The 25629-nt window shown below is 39.2% G+C and overlaps 1 protein-coding gene across 2 annotated transcripts in view; it reads left to right on the top strand.

Moving 5' to 3' along the window:
* lrmda (leucine rich melanocyte differentiation associated) overlaps positions 1 to 25629 on the top strand; it is a 253183-nt gene that overhangs the window by 205198 nt on the left and 22356 nt on the right. For both annotated transcript variants that reach the window (XM_079635402.1, XM_079635401.1), the window contains one exon: positions 14132 to 14219. In XM_079635402.1, coding sequence (XP_079491528.1) covers positions 14132 to 14219 — 88 coding nt within the window. The remainder of the gene's footprint in view (positions 1 to 14131; positions 14220 to 25629) is intronic.

Here is a 25629-nt window from a genome sequence, read left to right as displayed (position 1 = left end):
ACTTGATGCTCACGCGGGTTGCCAGATTAGTCCACGCAAATTGACAATAGAAGGCGATGAGCCTTACACTGTAAGTTGATGAGTTGGTTTATCCATGTTTTAATATGCCTCTGGTCATTGAGCTTTCAGATGGATACCGAGGCTTTTTAGGTCGGGTAGAATCTGCGATCTCTGACCCAGTTCGTTTGTTGGCTTGCATGGCTGCAATGCGCTGTGTTTTACGCCAACTGGCAACCCGGGTGTCGAAATACTATTGGTTTAAATTGGCAGTGGTTGGGATCACACTGACCAAAACAAAAACAGATTCAAGTCGAGATGAACCTCTTTGTTTTAATTATTTGTCAGTTTCTGGTGAACTGCTCAAAGCTGGAGGGTCTTGATTAACAATGTTAAATCAAACCCTTGTACCCTCACACCTTACACACGAGTGAGTGAGTGAGTGTGTTGTAAAGTCACACAGGCATTTTAGATTGTCGTTATTTTCTCTGTCCTGTCTCATTGAAGCGATCTAATCAAACAGGGCCTCAGTACAGACTCTTCTCGCTCTTCTCATTAGTCTGAGACGGTTCTTCAGAGAGTCATCATTTGCTCAACGTAATGAATAGGTTAATAAAATAGAATAGTTTAATTATGTTTTACTCCCTCGCTTGTTAATGGTTCCAGAGTAGCTCAATTGAATAATACGATTCCTGTTATTAATTATCTGTAAGTCAACTTGTTTAAATGGTATTTTACAGTGCCTTGATAAAATTACAGCTAGAGGCAAAGTGGTGATAGACAGACAAAGGCCATGGACAAATTATCATACAACTATTAGCTTGTTTCCAAAGGGTTTTATGTTAATCTTTTAGTGCTTAAGTACCCCGCAATTAACATCAGGAGGAGCTGCCTTCCAGCAAGCCTTGCAAATTGAAGTGCTCAGATAAAGAAGTAGTTATTCAGATGTAAACCAGAGGAACGTCGGGCTATCGGACTGAAGTGTACAGGAATTTTGATGTGCGCGAGTGTGCGTGTGATCAAGGAGGTATAACGATATCATTATCTCTCATGGGCTATGACACAAGATGTCTCTTTCAGCCCGCTGAGCTTTTGTATAGCACTAAAGCAGGACGTTAACAGGCAGATGAATGGCTCTCGTCGTCAGTGCCATCTGATGAAGAAACACGTTTACATATCAGCACTGGTGGCTTGATATGCAAATGTGGCCCTTTGAGAGGGCTATAGGGGGATATGGCTCATTGTTAGGGTTTCACAGCCCTGTGTTCCTTTTATGCTAAGCAGAGATATACACATGGTGAGAGAGCGGGCGCCCATCTTCTAAATCAGCCTCCATCTCTGCTAGCTTAAACCAACAAAGGAGGCCACAACCCAGTGATTAATAGGCTAATTAGCAATGTTGCTATCTGGTCTATCTTGATTTTCATTTCTGTTTGGGAAAAAAAATCTGTTTCCTATCATATTATGAATATACCTGATGTACAGTAGTTGAGGGCAAGTAGTAAGAATCATGCTATGGTTTCTCTGGTAATAGTTTTAAATGTATCCTATTGCAGAGAAAGGCCCTGATATACAGTACTCACAAAGTTTTTTTTTTCCGTTCTTTACTTTGGGGTAAAAAGAAGTTCAAAATACTTTAGTAGCGGTATACTGTTAGCGAACATCCTGACGCCGCCTACGCTGCTGAGAGAGGCGCATATGTTAATATCCAATAACAAAATAAACGCACAACAAAAATGACAGCGGTGAGAAAACAGCAGTTGAAGCATCTGATCATAGCCATGTGGATGTTTGCACAAGCTCTGCACTCCAAACTCACTTTATAAAATAGATTGTTTAAAAGCAAGCATGAAACATGAAAAAACATCGCTCTTTCAATTAGTATTGCAACGTAATTTTCTGCTATAAAGTGGCTCCTCCAGTGTGTTCATGTTTTTAATGTTTTTACTCATGGGCATCCGACCTCGATAGACTGAACAGAAGAAGCTAACCAGAGAAGATTTCCACATCAAATAAGGCGGAGCTTCAGAGCCACACCCACATATAATGTAATCACCACGGAACTATCAGTAGTTTGAAGGAACTTTTCTAAAAAAAATTGACTGCACAAGTTCTGTGATGTGACCATGAATTTAAAAAGAGACGATCATATAGCTGTTTTATAATTTTATTTGACTATAATATATGTACTATTATAGTATTTATTAATATTTTGAATTAGCTTTTATATTCATGGTTTAGGTCTACATTTAATTTAAGTTTAAGTTCTAGTAATTCCATGCACTTTTGTTGTTTTTATTTTGTTTAGTTTTTTAACTATTTCTAATTAGCTTCAATTAATTTTTATTTCAAATTTATTTGTTGACATTTTTTTTTGTACTTTAGCTTAAACGAAAATTAGACGTTGCTTTGCTTGTAAAAAAAAAAAACGTTTTTGATCTAATCATATTTTATTTCAGCTTTATTTCAATTAATGAAAGCAATTTTAATAGTTTTAGTTAACAATAACAACACTGAATAAGATGCACGTGGAAAATATTTGTTTATTTATTTATTTATTTTTAAAAGTAAACGCTCCAGGTTGCAGGTGCAGTTCATTTTGTGTCCCATATATATATATATATATATATATATATATATATATATATATATATATATATATATATATATGTATATATGTGTGTGTGTGTGTATATGTGTGTGTGACACAAGCATAGCAAACATGAAGCAGAAAATATAATCGCCTTAAGGACAACTTGAGTAAATACTGCCAAAACTTACCCATGTCTTCCCTCCTGAATACCGAGACCTGATTTCATGGGGCCGTCTAGGATTTTTTTCATGAGCATGAGTATTGAAAGATTCATTTCTTTTCAGCCAGGCACCCTGGGTTTCACTCTTTTATTTGCTCGAACCCTATGTCCACAAAGTCATTGTGTTAGTGTCCAGATAGGAAAATAAAACACTTGTCTTTATTCTCTTCCCCATGTAAATACGGTAGATATGGTCTGACCAGACCTTTAAACATGATAAACACTTTTGCCTTCAAACTGAATTCCTTTGTGTCAGACCCCATAACTTATTGCACATGATTACAAAGCTACCGATATAATAAATTAAGCTGATGGACAGAATTATACCCAGTGCTTCCTGCACTCCCCAGTGACGCATACTAGCTTAGTGCTCCTTGACAGCAGCCTGTGATTTAACACTAGTGAGGAGGCCAAGAGGAAAACAGAAAACATTCACAGGAAAGGTCTGAGACTGGGCCTCCGCCTAGTTTACGGACCCTCTCTTATTCACCGCAAACGCACCACCATTAAAAACCAGAGCGGAGCATCTGGCAAGATAGAAAAGTGTTAATACGTTAGCAGTGAAGTTTATCATGTCAGTCATGAGAGGGAATTGTTAGACAATAGTCAGTGGAAGACAAGAAAAAGGGATGCTAACTTGCTCCAGAGCTGAGTCTGGTGCACTAAAACAGATGTGTGGTTTTGACGTGGGCATGTCATGGACAGAGATAAACAGAGTAAAGCAAAGAGAGGGAGGAACTGGCACGACACTGGCTAATTTATCTCACTGAGAGACAGATTAAAGGCTGGGCCCAGTAAAACAAAGTTGGGCCGCCTTAATCAGGGGACAGACTGCATGCCTTATAAATAATATATCAGGCCTGGATATTGAGAGGCCTGGGTGTTATTAGAGAGCATGGCCTTTTAAAGCAACAAATACAAGCCAGTGAGAGAACTATGGGTCTGTTCCAAAACCTTCTGGGCTGCCTGTCTACATGCATACAGGCTAACTTTATAAGTGACTACTCGCATGTGATTTCAATAGAGCATCAGCGTGTTGCTAAGCTAGCCACACGTAACAGCAAACAAGGCACACATAAATGCTCTTTGAATAGGGATTCTTTTTAGTATTGAATGAATTGTTCAAATATTTATAATCAACATTTCTCTCATCTTATCGGCCATCTTAAATAGATTTTTTCACTGAGCTGGTATCTGAAGAATACATGCGATGCTAATGTAAGGTTGGAAATAATCCAAGATTATTTCAACGCAACAAAGACACTTGCTTTTCTCTCAGACATTTCCAGTACAGCAGTGCTAAGACTGATGTGGGCCTATTAGGCCAAAGCTTTTGGACAATGGGGGAAATGGTGATGGTCTGATTGGTCAGTTTGAATACCTCACACTTAGGTGTGAGTCACATGGTCGGAGGAGATGACAAAACTTGATTGCAAATGTTCTTCTGTCTCTTTGCTTTGGATGCTGAACTGAGACAGAGGCTCTGCCTTTGTCTCTCTTTCTCTCTCTCTCTCTCTCTCTCTCTCTCTCTCTCAGGTAACATTTTACATTTATGCTGGGTACAAATGGTTTAAATTATCATTACATCATGTTGTAACTATTTTAGTAAACATAACCTTATTGCACATTGAACCTTCTGAATTCATGGAGTCAGATTAAAACGAGATAATTGCATATGAGAACATGTCTTATTTAACCAAAATTCCTTTGAGACGCTGGAAAAGACTCGAACACGCGCGTCCTTTACCGGCTATTTGGAGACCGGAAGTTGGGCCGAATAGCCGGCTTACTAATTTATATTTAGATTATTTTGGCTAAAAGAAGCATCTTAGGAGGTTTGAAAAGCCTTAAAATGCTGCCCATATAGGCACTAGGTTTTAGAAAAATGTGTGTTTAGACAATGAGTTTATTAAATCTTATTTAAGATTTTGTTGATGCTACTTTTCATGCTTAAAGAATGTTGTGATAGCATGCCCAGTGCACTCTTTTCATTTCCCAATGTTTTTGTTGTAAACTTTCCATTATCCTAAGACTTTGTTGCTAACGCTACATTACATGCTCAAGAAATATTGTGATGGCACGCTCAATGCACTCCGACCTCTTAATTTACCATTGTTATTGTTTAAATGAATGCTCTGAGTATCATTCATGTTTTTCTTTTTGTTAGATAACACCGGGGTTATTTCAGCGAGTTATTTGGCATGCAAATGCCCCGCAGGTCAAGATGCAGCATCATTTCAATGCTAAAACATAAAACATTTTTTTATGTTCCTCTTGCTCCGTAGGAGAAGCGTCTCTCTTTAACTATGATTAGGGTGAAGTCAGGGGAGAGAAGACAAGATTTAAATTTCTCAGTGTCATTAGTTCGACATGGGGTCACAGCTGGGCCTCTCCCACCATAATTGCAAGGCTTGATTTATCTGTAAAGAAGCTAAAATACATATAAATCTTCAGGCTCATCTTTGTTGCAGGATTCCCTCTCTGATTAATGACCAGAGCAACAAAAAAAAACACAAATGTGCTGTGAACAAGTATGAATTATTCATCTCGGATGGCCTGTTAAATGTTTATATTTCCTTAAGAAAAGTCAAGGTGTTTCGCGGCTATCTCCCGTTTTGCTGATGATGGAGAATGCGAGGTTGACCGCGTTCTCGGAGCTCTAATAAACTTTATTTCTACCTCAGCCATCAACCGCCGGCCCCACGCATAAATATGCTTTATGTAAATCTGTCAGCACCTGGCCTGTACCGAGGCTTCTGTGTAGATATTGGCCTGTCTGGAAGTTTATGACGAAGTTTAAAATCATTCATTAAACTGACCCGCCGGTAAATCCACTTACTGGAAAATTGCCCCCGCTCTTCTATTTGGTTTGTAGATGCGATCATGAGTCCATTTTTAACTTAATTAATTGGCCGTTTCTGTTGACAAGAAATTTATGCAGTAATAATTTGCTGGAAATAGATGCAGAGAGTTGGAAATGAGATATCAATCACCGCCCCGTGTTCCAGCAGCTGCGGCGCGGCTAATATGAAAGTATTTCAGCCACTGACGACCCCGCTGTTTGTGCAGTCAAGATTATATATACCCACGATCCATTGCCTGCCTGAGAGGCGCTCATGGAGGTCTATGATAACAAAGAGTTTGTGATTTATAGCTTGCTGTGAAAGCAGAACTTGATGAGATTAAACAATTTCATAGCACAAGTGTTTCTCAGACCTTCTGATTTGTAGTTGTGAGCCGATAGTAAATCAAGTTTATATATCTGAAAGCCTGCTCAGCAAAGCAGTGCAATTACTGTTTAAGACAGCTACTTTTTATTTAATTTTTATCCAGGGTTTGTCTCCTTTATTTTCACGCCTGTCAGGGAGGCGCTCACCTTCATAAGTCCTTCTCCCGGGGAGGGGAGGATGCTGGGAGAAAAAGGCCTCCTGCTATCTTTCCCTCACAGCTTTTAAAACCGCACCGAAGGAAGAGCTTGGCTTGGCTTGTCTTGCTCTTGCGGTCACTAATTTTATATTGTAGTGCATTCTTTAATATGACATGTAATGTGATGGATGTTGACATGTAGGGTTTATTTTTATTAAAGCAATATTTCACCCAAAAAAACTACATTTCTGTCATTAATTACTCACCCTCATGTTGTTCCAAACTCGTAAGACTTTTGTTCATCTTTGCAACACAAATGAATATATTTTTTATGAAATCTGAGTGATTTCTGTCCATCCATTGACAGCTACGCAACTACCCCTTTGAAGCTTCAAAAAGTCCATAGAGAGATCATAAAACTTATCAATATGAATTGAGCGGTTTAGTCCAAATTTTTTGAAGAGACAGGATCGCTTCATATGATGAACAGATTGAATTTAGGCTTCATCAACACAAACATTAGATATGGTAAATGGAAGCTCAAGCATGTTCACTTGACGTGCGAGAACCAATGAGTTTCATTCTCGTGTTATCCAACACGTTTGATCTTCTGCAACAACCAATGAGGTTAATTCTCGTGTTATGCAGCACGTTTGATCTTCTGCAAGAACCAATGAGGTTCATTCTCGTGTTACGCAGCACGTTTGATCTTCTGCAAGAACCAATGAGGTTCATTCTCGTGTTATCCAACACGTTTGATCTTCTGCAACAACCAATGAGGTTAATTCTCGTGTTATGCAGCACGTTTGATCTTCTGCAAGAACCAATGAGGTTCATTCTCGTGTTACGCAGCACGTTTGATCTTCTTCAAGAACCAATGAGGTTCATTCTCGTGTTATGCAGCACGTTTGATCTTCTGCAAGAACCAATGAGGTTCATTCTCGTGTTATGCAGCACGTTTGATCTTCTGCAAGAACCAATGAGGTTCATTCTCGTGTTACGCAGCACGTTTGATCTTCTGCAAGAACCAATGAGGTTCATTCTCGTGTTACGCAGCACGTTTGATCTTCTTCAAGAACCAATGAGGTTCATTCTCGTGTTATGCAGCACGTTTGATCTTCTGCAAGAACCAATGAGGTTCATTCTCGTGTTATGCAGCACGTTTGATCTTCTGCAAGAACCAATGAGGTTCATTCTCGTGTTATGCAGCACGTTTGATCTTCTGCAAGAACCAATGAGGTTCATTCTCGTGTTATCCAACACGTTTGATCTTCTGCAACAACCAATGAGGTTCATTCTCGTGTTACGCAGCACGTTTGATCTTCTGCAAGAACCAATGAGGTTCATTCTCGTGTTACGCAGAACTTTTGAGCTTCAGCAAGAGGTTTCTTCTCGCCTGTCAAGCAAGTTCAGTTGAGCTTCTGTTTATGTTTGCTGATCAATGTTTAAATGTGAATAAAAGACTAAATTCAATCTGTTCATCATAAAAAGCAATCAAGTCTCTTCAAAAAATGTGGAATAAACCGCTCAATTCATGTAGATTAGTTTTATGATCTCTTTATGAACTTTTTGAAGCATCAAAGTAGTTGTGAAGCTGTCAACGGAGGGACAGAAAGCTCTCATATTTCATCAAAAATATCTTCATTTGTGTTCAGAAGATGAACAAAAGTCTTACTGGTTTGGAACGACTTGAGCGAATTTCCATTTTTGGATGAACTATCCCTTTCATAATGACAGAAAGGGTAAAGTTCACACTTATATTGACAAAACATTAAGTTAAAAACAACGTGTGTGTTTGTACAATAGCATCATCCCGCTGCCCATGTTGCTGATCGATTATCATCATACTGTAACATTTATTTGTTCTGCCTTATACGCTGTAGGCTGAAATAGCACTTTCAAACTAGTCGACAACCTCACCCTTTATCTCTCCTGCAAACATCAAGAGATCTCATTATTTAGACACATCTCAGTTTTTTTTTTCCTCCCATATGCCCCAAGTCAAAATTAGTTTTCACTCCCTCTGTGATCTTCTCTGACTGGGGTGCGCTGGAAGTAAAGAAAATGGCTGTCTTCACATCAGGGCTGAGTCAAAGACGCACTTCACAGAGCCGTTCTTCCAGCTTAAGCATTGCTAAGTAACCTTCACATTTCACTCATGTAAGAAGCTAATTTCCTTTAAGTTCGCATGTCACTTTCTGCAGGTCTGCTTTGTGGGTACTCTTCAAATGTTTCGGAGCGTCTAATTGCGTAGGAAACATCCCAGACAACCTGGTTTGACAGTCCTACTCACAGAATCCTCAATAATTTAACATCCCACACACTTGAAAACATCCCTGACATTAGATACAGCTCCTAAGCGCAACATAAAGAGCCACCGTGTGTCACACCTTTGAGAGAGACTGTCTGTGAAATGGAAAGATATAGAGAGGAGATGCACATGCATGGGCAACTATAGAGCAGTTAATAAATGCAGAATTTCAAGTAAAATTCAGAAATGCTAAAACAAATTTTTCCTGCTGCTTTATAACTATAATTTATCACTTTATAACTATAATAAATCATCTACTAACAATTATATTAAGTTAATAGTGAGAATGGGCTAATAACATATACATCTATAGACAAAAGCAGCTGTCAAAAAATTAAAACTCAAAGTGTATGATTTCTCAACATTTCAGTTGGACAAAATAAATAAATACAAAACATTTAATTGAATTTTAATATTAATTTCAGCTATAAATGTTGTTTCTGGGGGTAAAAATTTTAACCGATTTAACTTAAGTTTTAAGTAAAGTTAGTTAAACTTTTTTCCCCTTGCATTTATGTTCCTGGCAGACTCATTCTTTAAAGTAGCTGATAAGAAATGTTTTTTTGGGGTTTTTTTAAGAGCAGGTTGGCTCTTTTAAGTTTAACCCCTGTAAAGCATGTAAAGTGTTGTGCCTGTTGATATGGGTGATTAACTTCCTGCTTTTCCTAAACCTTTGCTTTTTAAAAGCCGAGCTATACATCGAGTCCCGTCTCCGGAGAGAGTTTGGGTATATGCTTGAGGCAAATGCTGTTTCACTTGTGATCACTGATCATATGATACATTTACGTAGCACAAGTGCATTGAAGTAGAACTGGTAAATCATTAAGTAGTTGCTCAATGCAGCTCACACTGTGATCACACCACAGAAAATACTTTAAAACCCTTGGAGGGCAGGCACCATTACATCCAGCCTTCTCTCCTTAGTCATTACCTAAGAAAACAGAATTAATACAGTTTTATGCACACTACAGCCATTTAAAACACATTACTGCCACACATCTGAAAGACAATTATGAAGGTCAAAAGCATTAAAGTGCTTCTTCGGTGATTGGCACACTGTTCTCAGCGTGACATTTATACTGCGTGTAATCACAGTCCGTGCTTCAAATATAATTGACAGGTCTGACCCATATACGATTTAAGTATTTTTACACAAAGCATATCATGTTTAAATGAACTTAATGAGTAAAAATAGAAAATCAATATCAGACCGACATTTCATTGACTTAAATACACACAAAGATGTTTGTTTTCCCTCTGATCTTGGGCTCATCAGAAGGAAGAAGAAAAAAAGTCTTGCACAAAAGACAAGGAAAGTTTCATACCCACAGAAAACATTTTTTTTTCTTGTTACAGACCCAGAGAGAAAACATATCAAAAAACATTTTACTACATGTCTTTTGCAAGCACAAAAAGCTGAAATGGTGTCAAGAGAAAACAAAACAGAAAGCTTGTTTCTTCTAACAATTGCTTTAAGCTACAAAATCTCCTTGAATCCCAAGCCTCCCGTTACTGTCGAATTTCCACTCTCTTTCTCTCGCTCGCTCTTAAAGGGAAAGCAGGCCCTTCTGTTGGGCCTGATAGGTTGTAGGCTGATGCTTAGCAACAACATTCCTGTGCCTTAAGTAGCAGTAAGCCCCTGGCTGAACTCTTTGAAGTGGCTGTCAGGCCACATTTATTTCGTTTTAGCACTTTGTCTACTTGTCCAGATATATAAGGAGATAAAAAGCACTGGTGTTTACACTGATCTTTGCCTCTGTTTCTCTCTCCCTCTATCTCGGTATATCTCTTTTGCGGCGCTGGTAATTAGATTGTAGTCCTGATCAGGCATCGTAAGCATGAGACGTGCTGCGAGTTGCGCTAGACATCAGGCTCAACTTTTGATGTTTCAGCGGAGGGTATCTCCAGCTTTGGGGGTTCGCACCAAACCGAATCATAGCGTTAACTGCATCTTAGCCACCCGTTCACCTCTTCCCACTCTCTGGGGTGGAGATTTGTTTGGAGTTGATAATCACAAATGGCTGGATTTTTCGTCATTTATTTGTGGGGGAGAAAAAAGGACATGTGAAAAGAAGAGGGAGTATGAGCATGATGTATAATCCAGGAGACGAGTCATATTTCACTGTGACATTTTCAGCAAGCAGTCCTCCCTTTGAGTGCAGAGCCCCTGTTGGGCTGAGAGCTGCTGTGGCTTTCTCTGTTAATGCCATTATTAGAGACTTTTTTCTTTCTCCAGCTTGTAAATTTCTGCTGCATTATCATAAAGTGTAGTGATTACTCAGTGTATAAAGACAATAATGATGTGAGCAGGCAGCATATGCCAAGGGCCTGGAGAACAAGAGCTCGGCGTGCTGAGATGAGACGCCTATGCAAACCTGACGCTGCAGCGCCCCCATCTGACCAGTGCAGGAAGTAATGCACACGGCGAGCGTGAGTGGGTGGTGAGAAAGAGAACGAACAAAAGAAAAAACGAATCAACGAAAGGAAGAATGAATAAGTGCTGAAAATGAACACCGTGTTGAGATTGGAAAAAAATTTCTTGGCATTTGACCTCCAAAAGTTCCAGATTTCAGCCTTGATACTGTCTGAGCAGTGGGATGAGTGAAGAGGTCTTCTGTCGCCTCAGTGGCATAACTGCATCTGGAGATTTCTTCTAGACTCTAGATTGCATGCTCACTCTCTCTGTCAACCTTCTGCCTCTCTATTCAGACTCACGGATGAGTCTCACTTGCAACCCGAGCAACCTTCAGAAATATGTGCAATGTGTTTATTTCAGTCGCTGCTTTATATATGGCCATTTGGGGTTTTTGAACACTTAAACTGCTCTTAAAAATGTATCACCGTCATCAAATCAGTTAGCAATCAAAATAGATTTAAAAAAATCAAGTGAATTCAAAAGACAAATAGTAGTTTTGTGTTGACCTACACCTGTGGTTAAATTGCCAGGTCACCAGTGTGTATTTATACTACTAAATCCCTGTGACACCAGTTAGTTAAAAGTAATTCAGACATGGCTGGCTCTGAAATATGTTAATTAGTTAGTTTTCTTAGCTTTTGCATTGTTTGTTTGCAAATGGCACTTGCTTTGATGTTTTATCTAATGCAATAACATTTAGACATTTTGAACTGCCCAAATACTCTTTAAGGGCCACTGTATTATCATTCATTATAGATGGGCAGATCTGAGCTCACAAGTTGCCATTTATTTGATGGATAGTGATGCATATCTTTTAAAAGCAAAACAAAGTGCTTTGTGGAAGGAGAAGCTCTTAACTGCCTGTGCGTGCTCAAAGCTCCCAGACTGAATGAATTCAAAGGGCCCGGGGTGACCCCTTGGCTTGTGATTATGTTTGTGTAAAATCTTAAGGATGCCGATCAAAGCAAGGCTCTTGTCCGCCTGCCCTTTTTTTTGCCAAGAAAGGCCCAGATAACAGCTGGCATTCAAACAGAGTTTTCCTTTAACTTTTTTTTTTGCCGGGATTCCCATTATGAGCCGGGCCTTCTTTCTCATCTCGAGGATGGCTCATTGAATAAGGAGAAAGAGAGGAGTGGATGGGAGGGGAGGAAGTGGAGGGAGGGCTCTGATTAATCTTCTTCCAGGGTGGGGGTGTTTGATCAGAGGACTTGGCCCGGGAGGGGTGGGATGGTTGAGAGAGGGGGTATCTCTGATGTTGACAGCAGGCGACTTTTGCGCACGGCATGTGATTGACGTGCCTGGCCGCTGGGCCGGAGGGGGGGTGCTCTGTGTCCGGTGGGGCATAGCCGGCCCCTGTCTGTGGGTGGTGGTGTTAATAATGTGGCAACTGGGAAGATTAATTGTAGACAAGCAGCAGGATTACGAGCGGCTTTGTGGCCGGGACAGGGCTGTTTGGTGGGGAAGGCCTCTGATCTGTCAGGTCCAGAGGAAATTAGTCAGGGAGGACTGAAGCTGACACTACAAATGCTGCTTTAGGATATTAAAGCCAAATGGCCAGAGGAGATTGAAATGGTAACAAGGAAACTGCTGACATACTCGGAAACCCCGATGCAACTGCACCCCGCTGGATTCTTGTAATTAGGGTGATAATTAGTCATGTGATAACAACTGAAGGAAAAAAAAGCTTTTTAGGTTTTAAAAGAAAAATATGTACTCCATTTTCTGTTGCTGGGCAACGCTAAACAGCCTGCAGATAGTTAACCTTTGGAAGAATGTTTTAGATGTATTATTTTGATTAGCAATTGTTATTATTTGTTAAACATGGGTGTCTATCATAATTGTTGCTATATTTACACTTTTTCTATTTCAGTCAGTATAAGTCAGATTTAGCTTATTGCACTTAATATCAATATGCAGCAAAAAGTGACAGTAAAGACATTAGCATTGTTACAAAAACTTATTTTTCAAATAATTCTGATGCTTCACAGTTTCCACACAAATATTGTTTCTTGAGCAGCAAGCCAGCATCTTAGAATGATTTCTGAAGGATCATGTGACGCTGAAGACTGGAGTAATGATGCTGAAAAAATACTGAAATGAAAACAGTTATTTTAAATTGTAATAACATCTGACAATATTACAGTTTATACTGTATCTTTGATCAAATTAATGCAGCCTTGGCGAGCATTAGAGACTTCTTTCAAAAAACATGAAAAAATATTACCGACCCCAAACCTTTAAGCACTGTACGCATAATACATTCTCAGCACTAAGCTGAGTGTTTCCAATGAATGTAAAAATAAAATATGCCACCTCTACTCTTTATTTGTCATTTTGGTTCTTAAAATGATTAAATGCTCTGAGGATTCCTGCCTGCAGAAAAGCACAATATTTTCACAAAGGCATCAGATATCAACACATCATGATATACTGTGTTTTTGGTCCTTGAAAGAAGACAAAGGAGGTTGAAAACAACACTTTTGACCTACCAGAAGCACACAGGCGATCTGTATTCTCTGCAGCTCCTCTCCTGTTCTGTCTATGCGGTGGCCTTTATGTGAATGTATTTGTATTTTTAAGGTCGGCCAGTGAGAGATGAGTTTACTTAAACTCAGGTCTGGCCTTTGGAGAGCAGTAATTTCATGCCACCTGTTGGATTGTCAACACACAACAGCGCGTGTGAGTGAGTGGCAGGCTGACCCGGGCCTGACCCGCGGGGCTCTTCATGGCTGAATGGTGGCTGGGGCCCTTCCCCTGGTGGCCCCTTCTCTTAAACAGGCAGGGGACAGGTAATCAAAGCCAGGGCCCCGTCCTCACCTTTCACTCCTCTCCCTGCAAAATAATGAAAGTTGCCCTCGTCCCTCGCCCTGATAAAATAAGAAAGCCACTCCTAACATTTCCTGTCCTCTGCGCTGATGAAATTTATGGCATTTAGACAATCAGTCATGGAGGTGAAATCTCACCCGCATTCTTTCGTTGTCTCTCACCCCGCCGTGCCTTTCCATTCTCTCTCCTTTTTGCGGCATCAGTCTGGGAAATTATTCCAGATTGCTTGTGACAAATGAGTTCTTTTCATTGAACTCAATTAGGATCATTGCATACAGAAATCAATAACCAACATTTCTCCTGTCGGTGTAATGAATCGTCGGTGACGTTATAAATGTTCGCAGGTGTGTAAACTGAGCATGGGGAATTTATGTTTGTCCAAACTCTTCTTTTTTTTTTAAGGACGCCGCCAGTGATCAGAGGCCCGAATCCACCACAACGCCGTACACCCCGCTGCCACAAGGATCCAGAGATGCCCGAAACCACAAAGGTACTGTTATTTGGACAAATAAAAGTGTGAGAACTCAGTATGCATACATTTTTGTCTCGGATGACAGGTATCTAAACAAACGTAAACTCGATTTGCTGACAGAAGCTCTGCAGAAGAGATGGTTGTGATGTGTTAGACTCTATGCGAGGCTTTCATGCCAACTACATTTATCATGCTCTTTTGTCTGTGCAATGCAAAGCGCTGTTTTTATGTCACGGCCATGGCGGTGGTACTTTCATGCGAGGTCAGCTGTGTGCTTCTCAACCCCCCACCAAGGACAGATCTATTTCACAAAGGCTGACCTGCACCTCTCAAGTGATGTAGAGGAAAGCCCAGTGCTTTGTCAAAATCATGCTGCTTGAGAATAGTCCATTAAAAGGTGAACGGAGCTGACATATGAAATATTTTTTCTCCCTCTTAGATTTGGGCGAGCTGACACTCTCCATTTGTTATTTTTACGATACTGTACTGCAGCGTTAGATAACACAAGCCCTCATCTTCGTCCTTCGCCTCTTTTTATTCCTCTGCCTTTATCGTGCCATTTTTATTTATCTTGACTTATTGCCTATTCTATTTGCTTAATGCATCGGCTCTGACACTGTAACTCTTTACTAAAACTCACCTTTGGCTGTGCCATGAAAATGCTTTAATAGAATAGCCATGACACTAAAAGATGCAGTTCACCTCCAAGACACTGTCAGTGGAAATTGGGCATTGTGTTTGGATTGGCGATAATTCATGGGGTTTCTGTGTAATCGTAATGCAGTGCAAATATTACCTGCTCATATATTGTAGTTTATTTATTGTTTGTTTGTTTAATTTGAGCATCACCAATGCTTTTAAAGGCAAGGTAGGTGATTTGCCCCAGAAACATGTTTACTTATGCTGGTTGAAAATCTCTTCACATCCTGATAGCAAACACTAAGTTAAAGGAATAGTTCACTTCAAAATTAAAATTCTGTCATCATTTACTCACCCTCAAGTTGTTTCAAACCTGTATGAGTTTTTTCCTTCTGCTGAACACAGAGGAAGATATTTAGAAGAATGTCGGTAACCAGATAGTTGATGGACCCCATTGACTTCCATAGTAGCAAAAAAATTTAGAAGTCTATGGAATACTATGGTATACTATGGAAGTCAGTGGGGTACATCAACTGTTATACCGACATTCTTCAAAATATCTTATTTTGGGTTCAGCAGAAGAAAGAAATTCATACAGGTTTGAAACAACGTGAGGGTGAGTAAATTATAAAATAATTTTCATTTCGAAGTGTGCTAATCTTTTAAGTGGTCTAAATGTATTTATATGTATGTATATATATATATATATATATATATATATATATATATATATATATATATATTATCTGTGGAAGGTGTTGTTGACCGTCAACCACATTGATTTCGGTCCAAATGCAATGATACGACGTCTGCCTGTCCACTTATATATTTCCATACCTCTGCGCAGACATCACACATCATCAGTGCGTTTAATGCTATGTAGAGTTAGACAGACGTCAGTCACTGAACACGGCAAACGGAAACACGTTATATTTGGAGCGGTTTGTGACTCGAATTTTTGTGTTTAATGGCGAAATGAATCTGCAGCAGTCAGGTGGTACAAATAGAGCTCTTTAAGTTGTTTATGTTCATTATTATTTTAATGTTATGTGCTTTGAGACTTGAGGTAGTTTAAGGCCGTCTCTTGTGATGCTTTTGTTTGTTCCCTGCTGTACGCGTTCATGTGTTTTGAAGGAGGCATGTCTTTGGAGACGCTCTGAAGGGAGAGTGGGATCTTATGCTTTCAAAGCTAGCTCACTGTTGCAGCCTCTCCGAAAATTGGAATAGTTTAACCACAAATGACCATTCTGTCACCAGTTTTTGTCCATACAATGAAAGCCAATGGGGTTCAAACCAACCCTGACTTTCAATGTGTAGAAATGCTGATAAAATAAAAACTAATTTGAACTACTGAATAAAGAACTATGCCTTTAAGAAACACATGAAAATGATGCATGAACTCATAAATTGAGACACTTATATGTAAAAAGTGTATCTGTTAACATATATAATGTTTCAATATTAGCTAGACATAGCTCGTATATTGCCATCTTTGCTGTTGTGAACCTGGAAATAAATGCATAAAATAAAACATTGTCCATCAATCTGAGATTTAGGAAAGTGTATATTCAATAGACATACAGTATAGGCAGATGTCTGGGATAATTTTAATCCTGACTGTTATGAATTTTACAATATATGCAATATATACAGTACAATATTATTCTTATGCAGAAGAATGGCTGAAATTAGGACATGCTTCCATAGGTAAAAGCCTAGTCCAGTCACATTTGCTATATGTTACTTGCTTCCTTGCAGTGGCCGGCAGGAATAGCGACATCTATGACAGCATGCTGTCTCAAATAGGGACCCTCTCTACCTTTTCTCAATATTTTTACAATTGATGTCACCTGCGCCAGGCCCCCAGAGCCCAAGGTGCCATGGGTAATTACAGCAGACAGAAGGTCTGAGGAGGGAAGAGGGGGAACTGGCTATATGCATGGCATGGGAGGTCTTGGCTTTGGGTTACAAGACTCCTTGTCTGCTGTTTTGGGGGGAAATTAGGAAGTGGACAAACAGCGAGCAGACAGGAGATGCTCAGAGGAGAGAAACGGAGGAGGGAAAAGCAGAAGCTAAGAAGGGAGGCTATGTGGCAGGGCCGGCGTGACACGGAGAACCATGAGTCTGGAGATGGAGGGGGGTGGAGTGTGTGGCCGCAGGAAGTAGCGCTGCTGTCAGCTCCCACCAGCTTTAAACCGGCCTGTCGCCTGAACCTAACCCAAAGTTTCTTTCAAAAGACAAATGTCGTCTTAAAGGAACAGTTCACCAAAAAATGATATACTCACCCTCTTGTCGTTCCAAACGTGTATACTGTTCTTTTTTTTTTTTTAAGGAAAATCTTCCCGCAGATGTTTACATACAATGACGGCTCAGTCAAGCTCCACAAGAGCAAAGTTTAAAAGATAGTGTCAGGTAATAAAAATGATAAAATAAACAAATAAATAAAGTAAATAACAACTTAACAAGTAATAATTTACACTAGTGTGGTTATCCAATCACAAAGGCTGCAATGCTCTGCATGTTTCAGAGTGAAGAGCAGCACTGTGTTCACATTAGCAGCTCATGATCAGTGTAAATGCAGCCTCACACAAACTCATTTCCACATCTGGGTCGGTTGTAACTTGCATTTGGGAACGCAATATGTGCCAACTATCTTCATAAGTTTGTAATGAGAAGTGCTCATAAACCGGCTAATAAACAGAAGCTTTAAGGGCTCCCTGCAATCTTTCGACAAAATAAAAAATTAGTCTAATGTTTAATAAAGACAGCCATAAATGTTAGTATTGTAATTTAGCTGTTTTACAGTAAAATATTACAATATTAATGTTGCTTATTATTTTTAAAGATGTAAAAAAAAAATATATATTATAATAACAATTATTATAATTATTATTACTTTATAGACATTGTGATCTATAATCTCAAAATATGTGCCCTATACAAACAAACACAGCAAACAACACTGTTTTTTTATAATTGTAATTGCCATTTTTATCAGAAAAACCATTGTGTAGCCCTATTATATTATTCTTTTTGTTTGACAAATGTATTTTTTTTTTATGAATTGTTGCTTTAAATGTAGATCTCCACTTTTAACCCAAACGACATAAGACAACGTTTCTCTTTCCAACGGCGCAAATAAATACAAAAATAAAGTGGAGCCACCGCTCTCACCGCTGTCACATTCTAGATAGCCATATTAATAACAATCATTATGACGGGTTGCACAACTGCCCTGGAACTTCATACATAATTGAATTGGAAAATATACAAATCCCTTTGTTCGTCTCTGTACATTTTAAGGCAGCGACCACCACTTTTGAATCCCCATCATTCATCTTCACCGTGGCGAGCAGACCAGAAGCCATCAAGGGTGAAACCATACTCCTCCATCAGCCGCACACGCACCAACTTTAAACGCTCCTATTCTGGGCCCTGCTCCAGCTGAGTTGACTGTATTTTAAATGAAACACAACTAAACCCTTGAGGCAGGCAGCCTTCAAAGAGAAAATCTTAACTGAAGACCCCCTAGGGACCACGCACTTTTTTCTTCTTCTTTTTTTTAAATCGTCATTATGCTGTCGCTGATTTGCAGCCCCTAAACGGGACTGCGTATGAAGAATAAATGACTTTACAGTTGTGGCACAACAAATAAACAAACATCTGGAACCGTTCAGAGGGCGCCATTAAAACAGTGCATTTCTTGCCCAAAATGTGAAAATGATGACAAATGTGCTGTCACAGGGGCTGGGAGAGGCCAGATGATGGAGCAGTGGGTGCTAAGCACTGACTTTTAGAGCTCAGCAGGACGGAGAGAGAATTACACCTGCTGTTTGTCTGCCTACCCTCCATTAACTTACATCTGGATAGCGTGCATCACTCAATTACCAAATCTGGATCTGCACCCGCATTGTTTAGCTAAAATGCCATGTTTAACATACAGCCCTAGACAGAGATATTTATGCCAGCGATCCTGTGTAATTGAGATAAATTTGATTGGTGTTGGTGATGTGCTGTTGCTTGTCTAGTTTTACAGCCCAATGGATATGCAATAGCCCCAAGCTTTGCCTTTGGCAGAGTTGTCTCTTAATTATGGCCTGTCGAGCAGTTGTTCCTCTCTCCCGTTTTATAAGCGTTAGTTTGCATGTGTACAAACTGCATATAACTGAATCCTGCAGGCCAAACTCAACGGTAAGTTTGTTCAGCCGTCATTCTCTTTTCCATCAGTGTGTCAATCTTTGAATATACCCTTAGTATTTGATATCGTAAAAGTGCTTGTACGTGCTCAATGCGATTCTAAAGGCTCTCTGGTGATGGTTCTAGCAGTGATGTTTTTCCCTTGACAAGTTTTATTCTCAAACCAGCTCCAAGCTTTGGCCCTGTCAGGCATTATGCTGACATTGTGATGGGGATTTTGGAATCGTGACTTATTGGCTGTTTTATTGGTATTTTTTTATATAACCTTTTTGTTCAGCATTGCAAAAGTATGCTCATTATAGAAATGGTCTACTGTATATCCTAAAATAATGCATGAATATAGTTGCTCTGTATTTTCAGTATTTTATAAATTATTTGGAGTGCAAAATACATTAATACCTTATTGGTTATTGGAATTATTACATTTAGATTACATTTGCTGTCATCTAACATTCACTCTAACATAACATCATACAATCTATTTGTTAGTATCATCCAGAATTTTTATATTTGCACATCCCTATTAATTATGCATTATAATTGACATTTCTCACGTCTTGGATGGATTTTTTCTCTCTAAGCTACAGAGCATTATAAGATTGCTTTTAGGCAGCATAAATATGAATCCTACCTTTTGGAACATCACTGTAAAACCCAACGAGTTATGATAACTCATTTCAATTGAGGAAACCAATTTCCTCAATTCATTTAAGTTTAGAAACCAAGAGTTATGAGTACTGTGAACTTATTTGAGTTCACTAAAATAATTTCCTAATTTACAATTAAACTCCACTCAAAAATGTTATGTTGCTGAAACTTCACTATAATTATTAAAACCAACCAACGTTTCTACCTTCTTATATTTGCCTGCTAGCTAGCTAGCTATAGCACACATGCTAGTATAGCAAGAGACTATTACTACATAAACAAGTGTGATTACTAATTTTCAACAAAGCAGCTTGGATATAGTCTTGCTTTGGCCCATCCTCGACTTGGAAACCCTTTTAAATCCCATCATAACTATAGGCAGTTCAATATGTTGAGGAACAAACCTGAGAGTAGTGATTTTATTTTCTACAAATCATAAATTTGTTCACCGTAGGGTTATGTTTGTGCTTTAACAAGAAGGAATTGAATATAAAATCCTGAAGAGAATGCTGTTTATTCCCTTACATAGTCCTTGGCCAAATGTCTCACATATGTTTTCAATAGATCTGAACGAGGGAAAACTGTCTTGGAGATATTTTTGCTGCGTGACAATGTTATGATCCAAAGGGTTTTCCAGCTCTGATGAGGTGTTTAGGATCTCCGTATAATGAGTTTAGGGTGTTTTGCGGCCATCTAAAACCCCTTTATTAAACACACCTATCATTTCAGCTGCAGCTAAGTAATGAGCTCCTATAAAACATGAATGGCCATCACGCAAGTTTATATTGACTTTCAGATTTACACCTCGGCTCTCCTCAGATCAGGTGCCAAAACATAATGGATGGAAAGTTGCGTGTTTAAAAAAAAATAGGGTAAGTATGATATCGATTCGTATTAGTCATTTGATGTAACTCCCATACATCTGCTTTGGATAACCTTGGTCTTCAACAGCCCTGATTAATTACTTGCAATGGCTTTCAATCCGTCTGTGGGAGACCACCGCTTTAAGTTGACTCCTACAGGCCTGTAGGTTTGTATAGGAGCTGCCAAGGGCTGTTTTTTTGGGCCTCTTTTTGTGAGGACTGCTTTTGTTTCCTTTGTCGGAGAGAGATGATATGATATGATTTCTCTCAAGAGGTTGCGGTGGGCCTCCCAGGACTGCTTTGGCACAGGAGCATGAATATCCATTAGTCTGGAGATGGAGATTAATGGAGGAAGACGGAGGAAGAGCCAGACCGTTCCAGCCATTCTTCACCGTCTATCAGAGCAAGAGAGAAAAGAACACAGAGATGGGATCGGATTCTTCCATGAGGCAGTCAGAGTCCTGTTTATCACCGAGTCTGGAACGCACCCCCTTTCTCTCTTTTTCTTTCCTCGGAGCAGGGTAGATTAAAACACCAGGACAGACTTAACTTCCCTGACAGTTTCAACTGCTGAACTCGGGCTTGGCATCCCGAACTCTTCTGAGATGGCTTCTCTGTCTTCAGTGTCATTATCTCCATATGAGATGGCACTGCATTCGTTGAATAATTCTGTTTGTATTGGATTTGAGGATGTGTCATCAACACCATTGTTTTTTTTTTCTTTGTCTTTCTTTCTTTTTTCCCCCCTCTTATACTTTGCTGTTTGATGTAGTGGAATGAGTCTCTCAAGGCGCAGCTGAAGAAAGGTTTCAACATGACGCTGTCGGGATGGCATTGTGTTTATTTTAATATCATTTAACATATTTGTTTGTACTTTGGTGCAATCATTGGAATATGAAAGCGAGAGATCATTTCTTTTTAATGATTCAAGTTAATAAGGCATGTTAATATCAAATGGTAGCTGTGCTCCTTGGGTTGCTTGAAGAAAAATGCTCTCAAATGCCTGCTAAAGTGTTTATAAATTAAAATAGCTTTTAAAGAAGTCTTTCCAACCCTAGTCTTAATCTCTAATCTGATTGGCTGGTTTTGCTCAACTTCTGTGAGTCAAGGCACTCTGATAATTGTATCATTCCGTCTGGAAACAAAGTTGAAACTGCAAACGCTTGGAAGAACTAATCACCGGATTTGCCAGGTTTCTCCCCCCTGCCCTCTCTCCTGTGTGTGCGTGTGCGTGTAGGTCCTTAAACTAGATAACCATAAATAGTTAATGTATCATGATATCCACAAAAAGCACAACTGTTTTCAACATTAATACAAATAAGAAATGTTTCTTGCACATCAAATCAGCATATTAGAATGATTTCTGAAGGATCATGTGACACTGAAGACTAGAGTAATGGCTGCTGAAAATTCAGCTTTGCCATCACAGGAATACATTAGAATTTATTAGAATAAAATAGAAAACAGTCATTTTATACCATTTCACAGTATTGCTGTTTTCTTGATCAAATAAATAAGAGACGCATTTAGAACTTTTGAGCAGTAGTGTATGTTTTGTTTTTTTTTATCTTCAAAATTGGCTTCAAAATAGCTCCCACCCCCCACAATCCCATGGTATTAAGTACCGTGTGCAACGTTGATTATATCACTGTACTATAGTATAACCACATTTATTTCAAATGATCAAACATTTGAAAATAGGCAATCGTGGCCTAATGGTTAAAGAGTCAGACTTCCCGAAGGTTGCAGGTTCGATTCTCAGTACCGGCAAGAAGTGACTGAGGTGACATTGAGCAATGTGTGTGCCCTAACCTGGATCGGTTAAATGCAGAGGACAAATTCCGAATATCGGTTACCATACTTGGCCTTCACATGTGACTTTCACTTTAATTTTTAGCATTTTTTAAAAGTATGATACAACATCTCAGTAACTCTGATTTCTGTGTGTAAAAAATGTTTTTTGCAACCCAGATGCCTTAGCACTAGCCCACCAGCAGCAGTTTATTTACTGCTAAAGCCGCTGTCATCACTTTAGAGTCTTTAATCAGTAATGCTTTGCTTCATAAAATTACAGCACTGTGATGATCCGTCCTCCTGGATGATCTATTAATACATACACAAAAGAAACGAGTTAAGTGAAACCTCAGGACGGAGAATGTGTCAGCATGATGGACAAGGACATGAATTCAAGCCAGTCTGCCCAGCCCACTCGCAATAACATACTTGTGGTTCTTGGGGCTTTGGTCTGCTTCCCAGTCATGCTGGACCTTCTCAGGAGACTGACAGCAAATATATCATACAAATGGATACCCCATGCCTGCGCTCTAATCAGCTTTAAAAGTGATTGCTAATGCAGTCTAAGCATTATTCATATTTGTGCGTGATTTGTTACTTGAGTTTGGGACATCTGAGATGCAGGATAGTATTTCCTGTGTGCTTCTAGTCCTGCCAAGAGTTTAGAGCAGGTTAGCGTGGCTTTCACAGTCTCGAACCACAGGACTTTATCATTGTAATTTATGAGGGAAGAGGCAAGCCATATGGTTTAGATATTTTTACGGCGGGATCGATGCGGGGTCCTCGAATTTCCCTCCTCTTGCTTAGGTTGATATGGATGGCTGTGTTCATGTCAGGGGGTTCCTCAACCCTCTCAGATGCTATAACACAGAGTCCTGGCAGATGTTGAGCAACTTGTCTTTCTGATGGCGAAACTGATCTGTGCACAATGAGCTCTGATTGCATTATAATGATCATGTGACGGGCCAATGGAAAAGTTTATGAAGACAAATGCTGCTTGCAGGAAGAGAAAAACACACCGAAGACTTATAATTCAAAACCGTGGAAGATACATGCTGGAACCATTTATTATTCATTATTATTCATAGCGAGGCCTTTTTTGGCAGCATTTGCTTTTGTTAGTGTGATTCAATATACAATCAATTTACAAATGATAGCAATTAATTTGGTGACAGCTTCCATTTATTCTGTTTTAATTATGTATCATGTGTTTTTCAGGATTATTAATCATCAGGGATAGATGAAAACATGTTATGAAAGATATCTGTCCAAGCCTCCACATAAATGTTGAAAATAAATGTTTAAAAATGCAATTCATACATACAGTAACTTGAATATATTATAAGCATTAGAATGTCAAAATAATGTTTATATGTTAGGGGGGACATCAAGTCAAACATGTCAGGCCGATACAACGGTCCTGATAACATAATAAAGAAAATCTCAATATAATTTATTCCTGTAATGGCAAAGCTGAATTTTTAGCAGCCATTAAACCAGTCACCTGTTTGACTGTTTATTAATTTTGGGGGGAAATAATAATAATAATAAAAAACAACAACAACTTTTGTCCTCCAAATCAGTCATGTGATGCATTATGTGGAAAAAAAAAAACTAAAAGGACGTTTACAAACTCTAGATTTAGTTTTTTGGTCTATTAGAATCGACATTCATGCTTGAATGCTGAAATCACATAATTTTTCACATATTTCACATTGTTGCAGCACCTTATTTCCCAGTCTGTCAGTAACGCTCTGTTTAGTTCCTGTCTCTATGAAGCCCCTCCTTCTGAATACCACGAAAACAGTTATTTTAAATTGTAATATTTAACAAAATGACTGTTTAACTGTATATGTGATCAAATAAATGCTGCCTTGGTAAGCATAAGAGACATTCAAAAACAATTCTTACCGACACCAAACAATTGAACAGTGTATATATGTTTTTACGTTTAATTGGTTACACCACATGACATTTTTAGAGTCTTTAAACTTTTCTTGAAAATTATACAAGAGCTCCTTCATTGTGGACACTGTGTGTCATTAAACCATTAGCATAAAGAAAGTAAGCACAGTTATGATTTAATAAGCATTTTGAATCAATGATTGACACACAGTAACCTGTGACCCCCGTTCCCCTCTTCAATCCACACATATTCTTGGGATGAATTCATTGTGGTGGAAGGGACTGAACTCATCTGTCAGTTAGAGCAAGCTCCATTGGACTGTTGTCAAAACTGTGTTCTTGCTCTCTGGTGAATTTACTGATTTGTTGTCAACTGTACCTCAGCACACCATCACGAGACACCCCCGCCCACGTCTGATGTCTGAACACTGGCTATTACGGGAGGATCAGCATAGCTCAAGTTAATGACCTAGCACATCGTTTATTCCATGTGAATGCTGGGAAACGGACAGTTAGCGTTCACTGCCATGCAGCAGCCTCAATGAGGGCGGATCCTCTCTGTCAGAGACTCCAAGCACAAATTGATGAGAATTTGACATTTACTGTGGTTGATGGCTCGCTCGAAAATGGAGCAGGACTTTTGGCCGAATTTGAGCAGGCACTTGAACTTAATGTCATAATTGATCAAAGTCAGTTGAGGTCAGGTACTTTGAGCTGTGCTGTGCACTCCATCAGCATATTCAACTTTTCAGCTCGAATAATTGTAGGGTCAGTCAAAATGGCTCTGAAAATAAACAGATAACTAGGTCAAACAAGGCTTCACATCTCAGGCAACTTTTTAATCTGTCAAAATGATTTGCCCATGAAGTCGAATGAAAGAGAGCAGGTTTCCCCATCATATTAATGTAAGCGGACACATTGTTTTACTGTCATAATTTGATTGGGTGATCATTTCTGACATGTTGTGTCGCTATAAGACTGTTGAGTTGACTGAGTCATAGAGGTCAGACACTGAAATGAATTCCAGATTGCTGTCATTTGAATGAGTACTTTCCTAATTTCCCTAGGAAACCATGCCTCTTCAATCTTGCTGCTGGTTTAACCACTCAACTTCAGGTCACCTACAGCCAATGTAAGATGTCAGGATCAAGTTCTGCTGCTGTCGTACTCGGTTTGATGGATTCTCTGATCTCGCAAAGTCATTTAGTGGACTGTTATTTACTGCACAAAATGGATTAGCACAAAGAATTTGGCTGCTTCATGTTCTGTTGTGAACCTCGCTGTAGCTTTTGCTAATGTGCTGCATTAGATAATATCTGTTTCAGATTTAGTTATTGTGTTTCTAACCAGCTCACAGTTGTGAATTTGGAAAATAACTGCAG

This window comes from Phoxinus phoxinus (assembly GCF_949152265.1).
Source record: "Phoxinus phoxinus genome assembly, chromosome: 14".
Lineage (NCBI taxonomy): Eukaryota > Metazoa > Chordata > Actinopteri > Cypriniformes > Leuciscidae > Phoxinus > Phoxinus phoxinus.
This window is presented reverse-complemented; position numbering and strand designations above follow the sequence as displayed.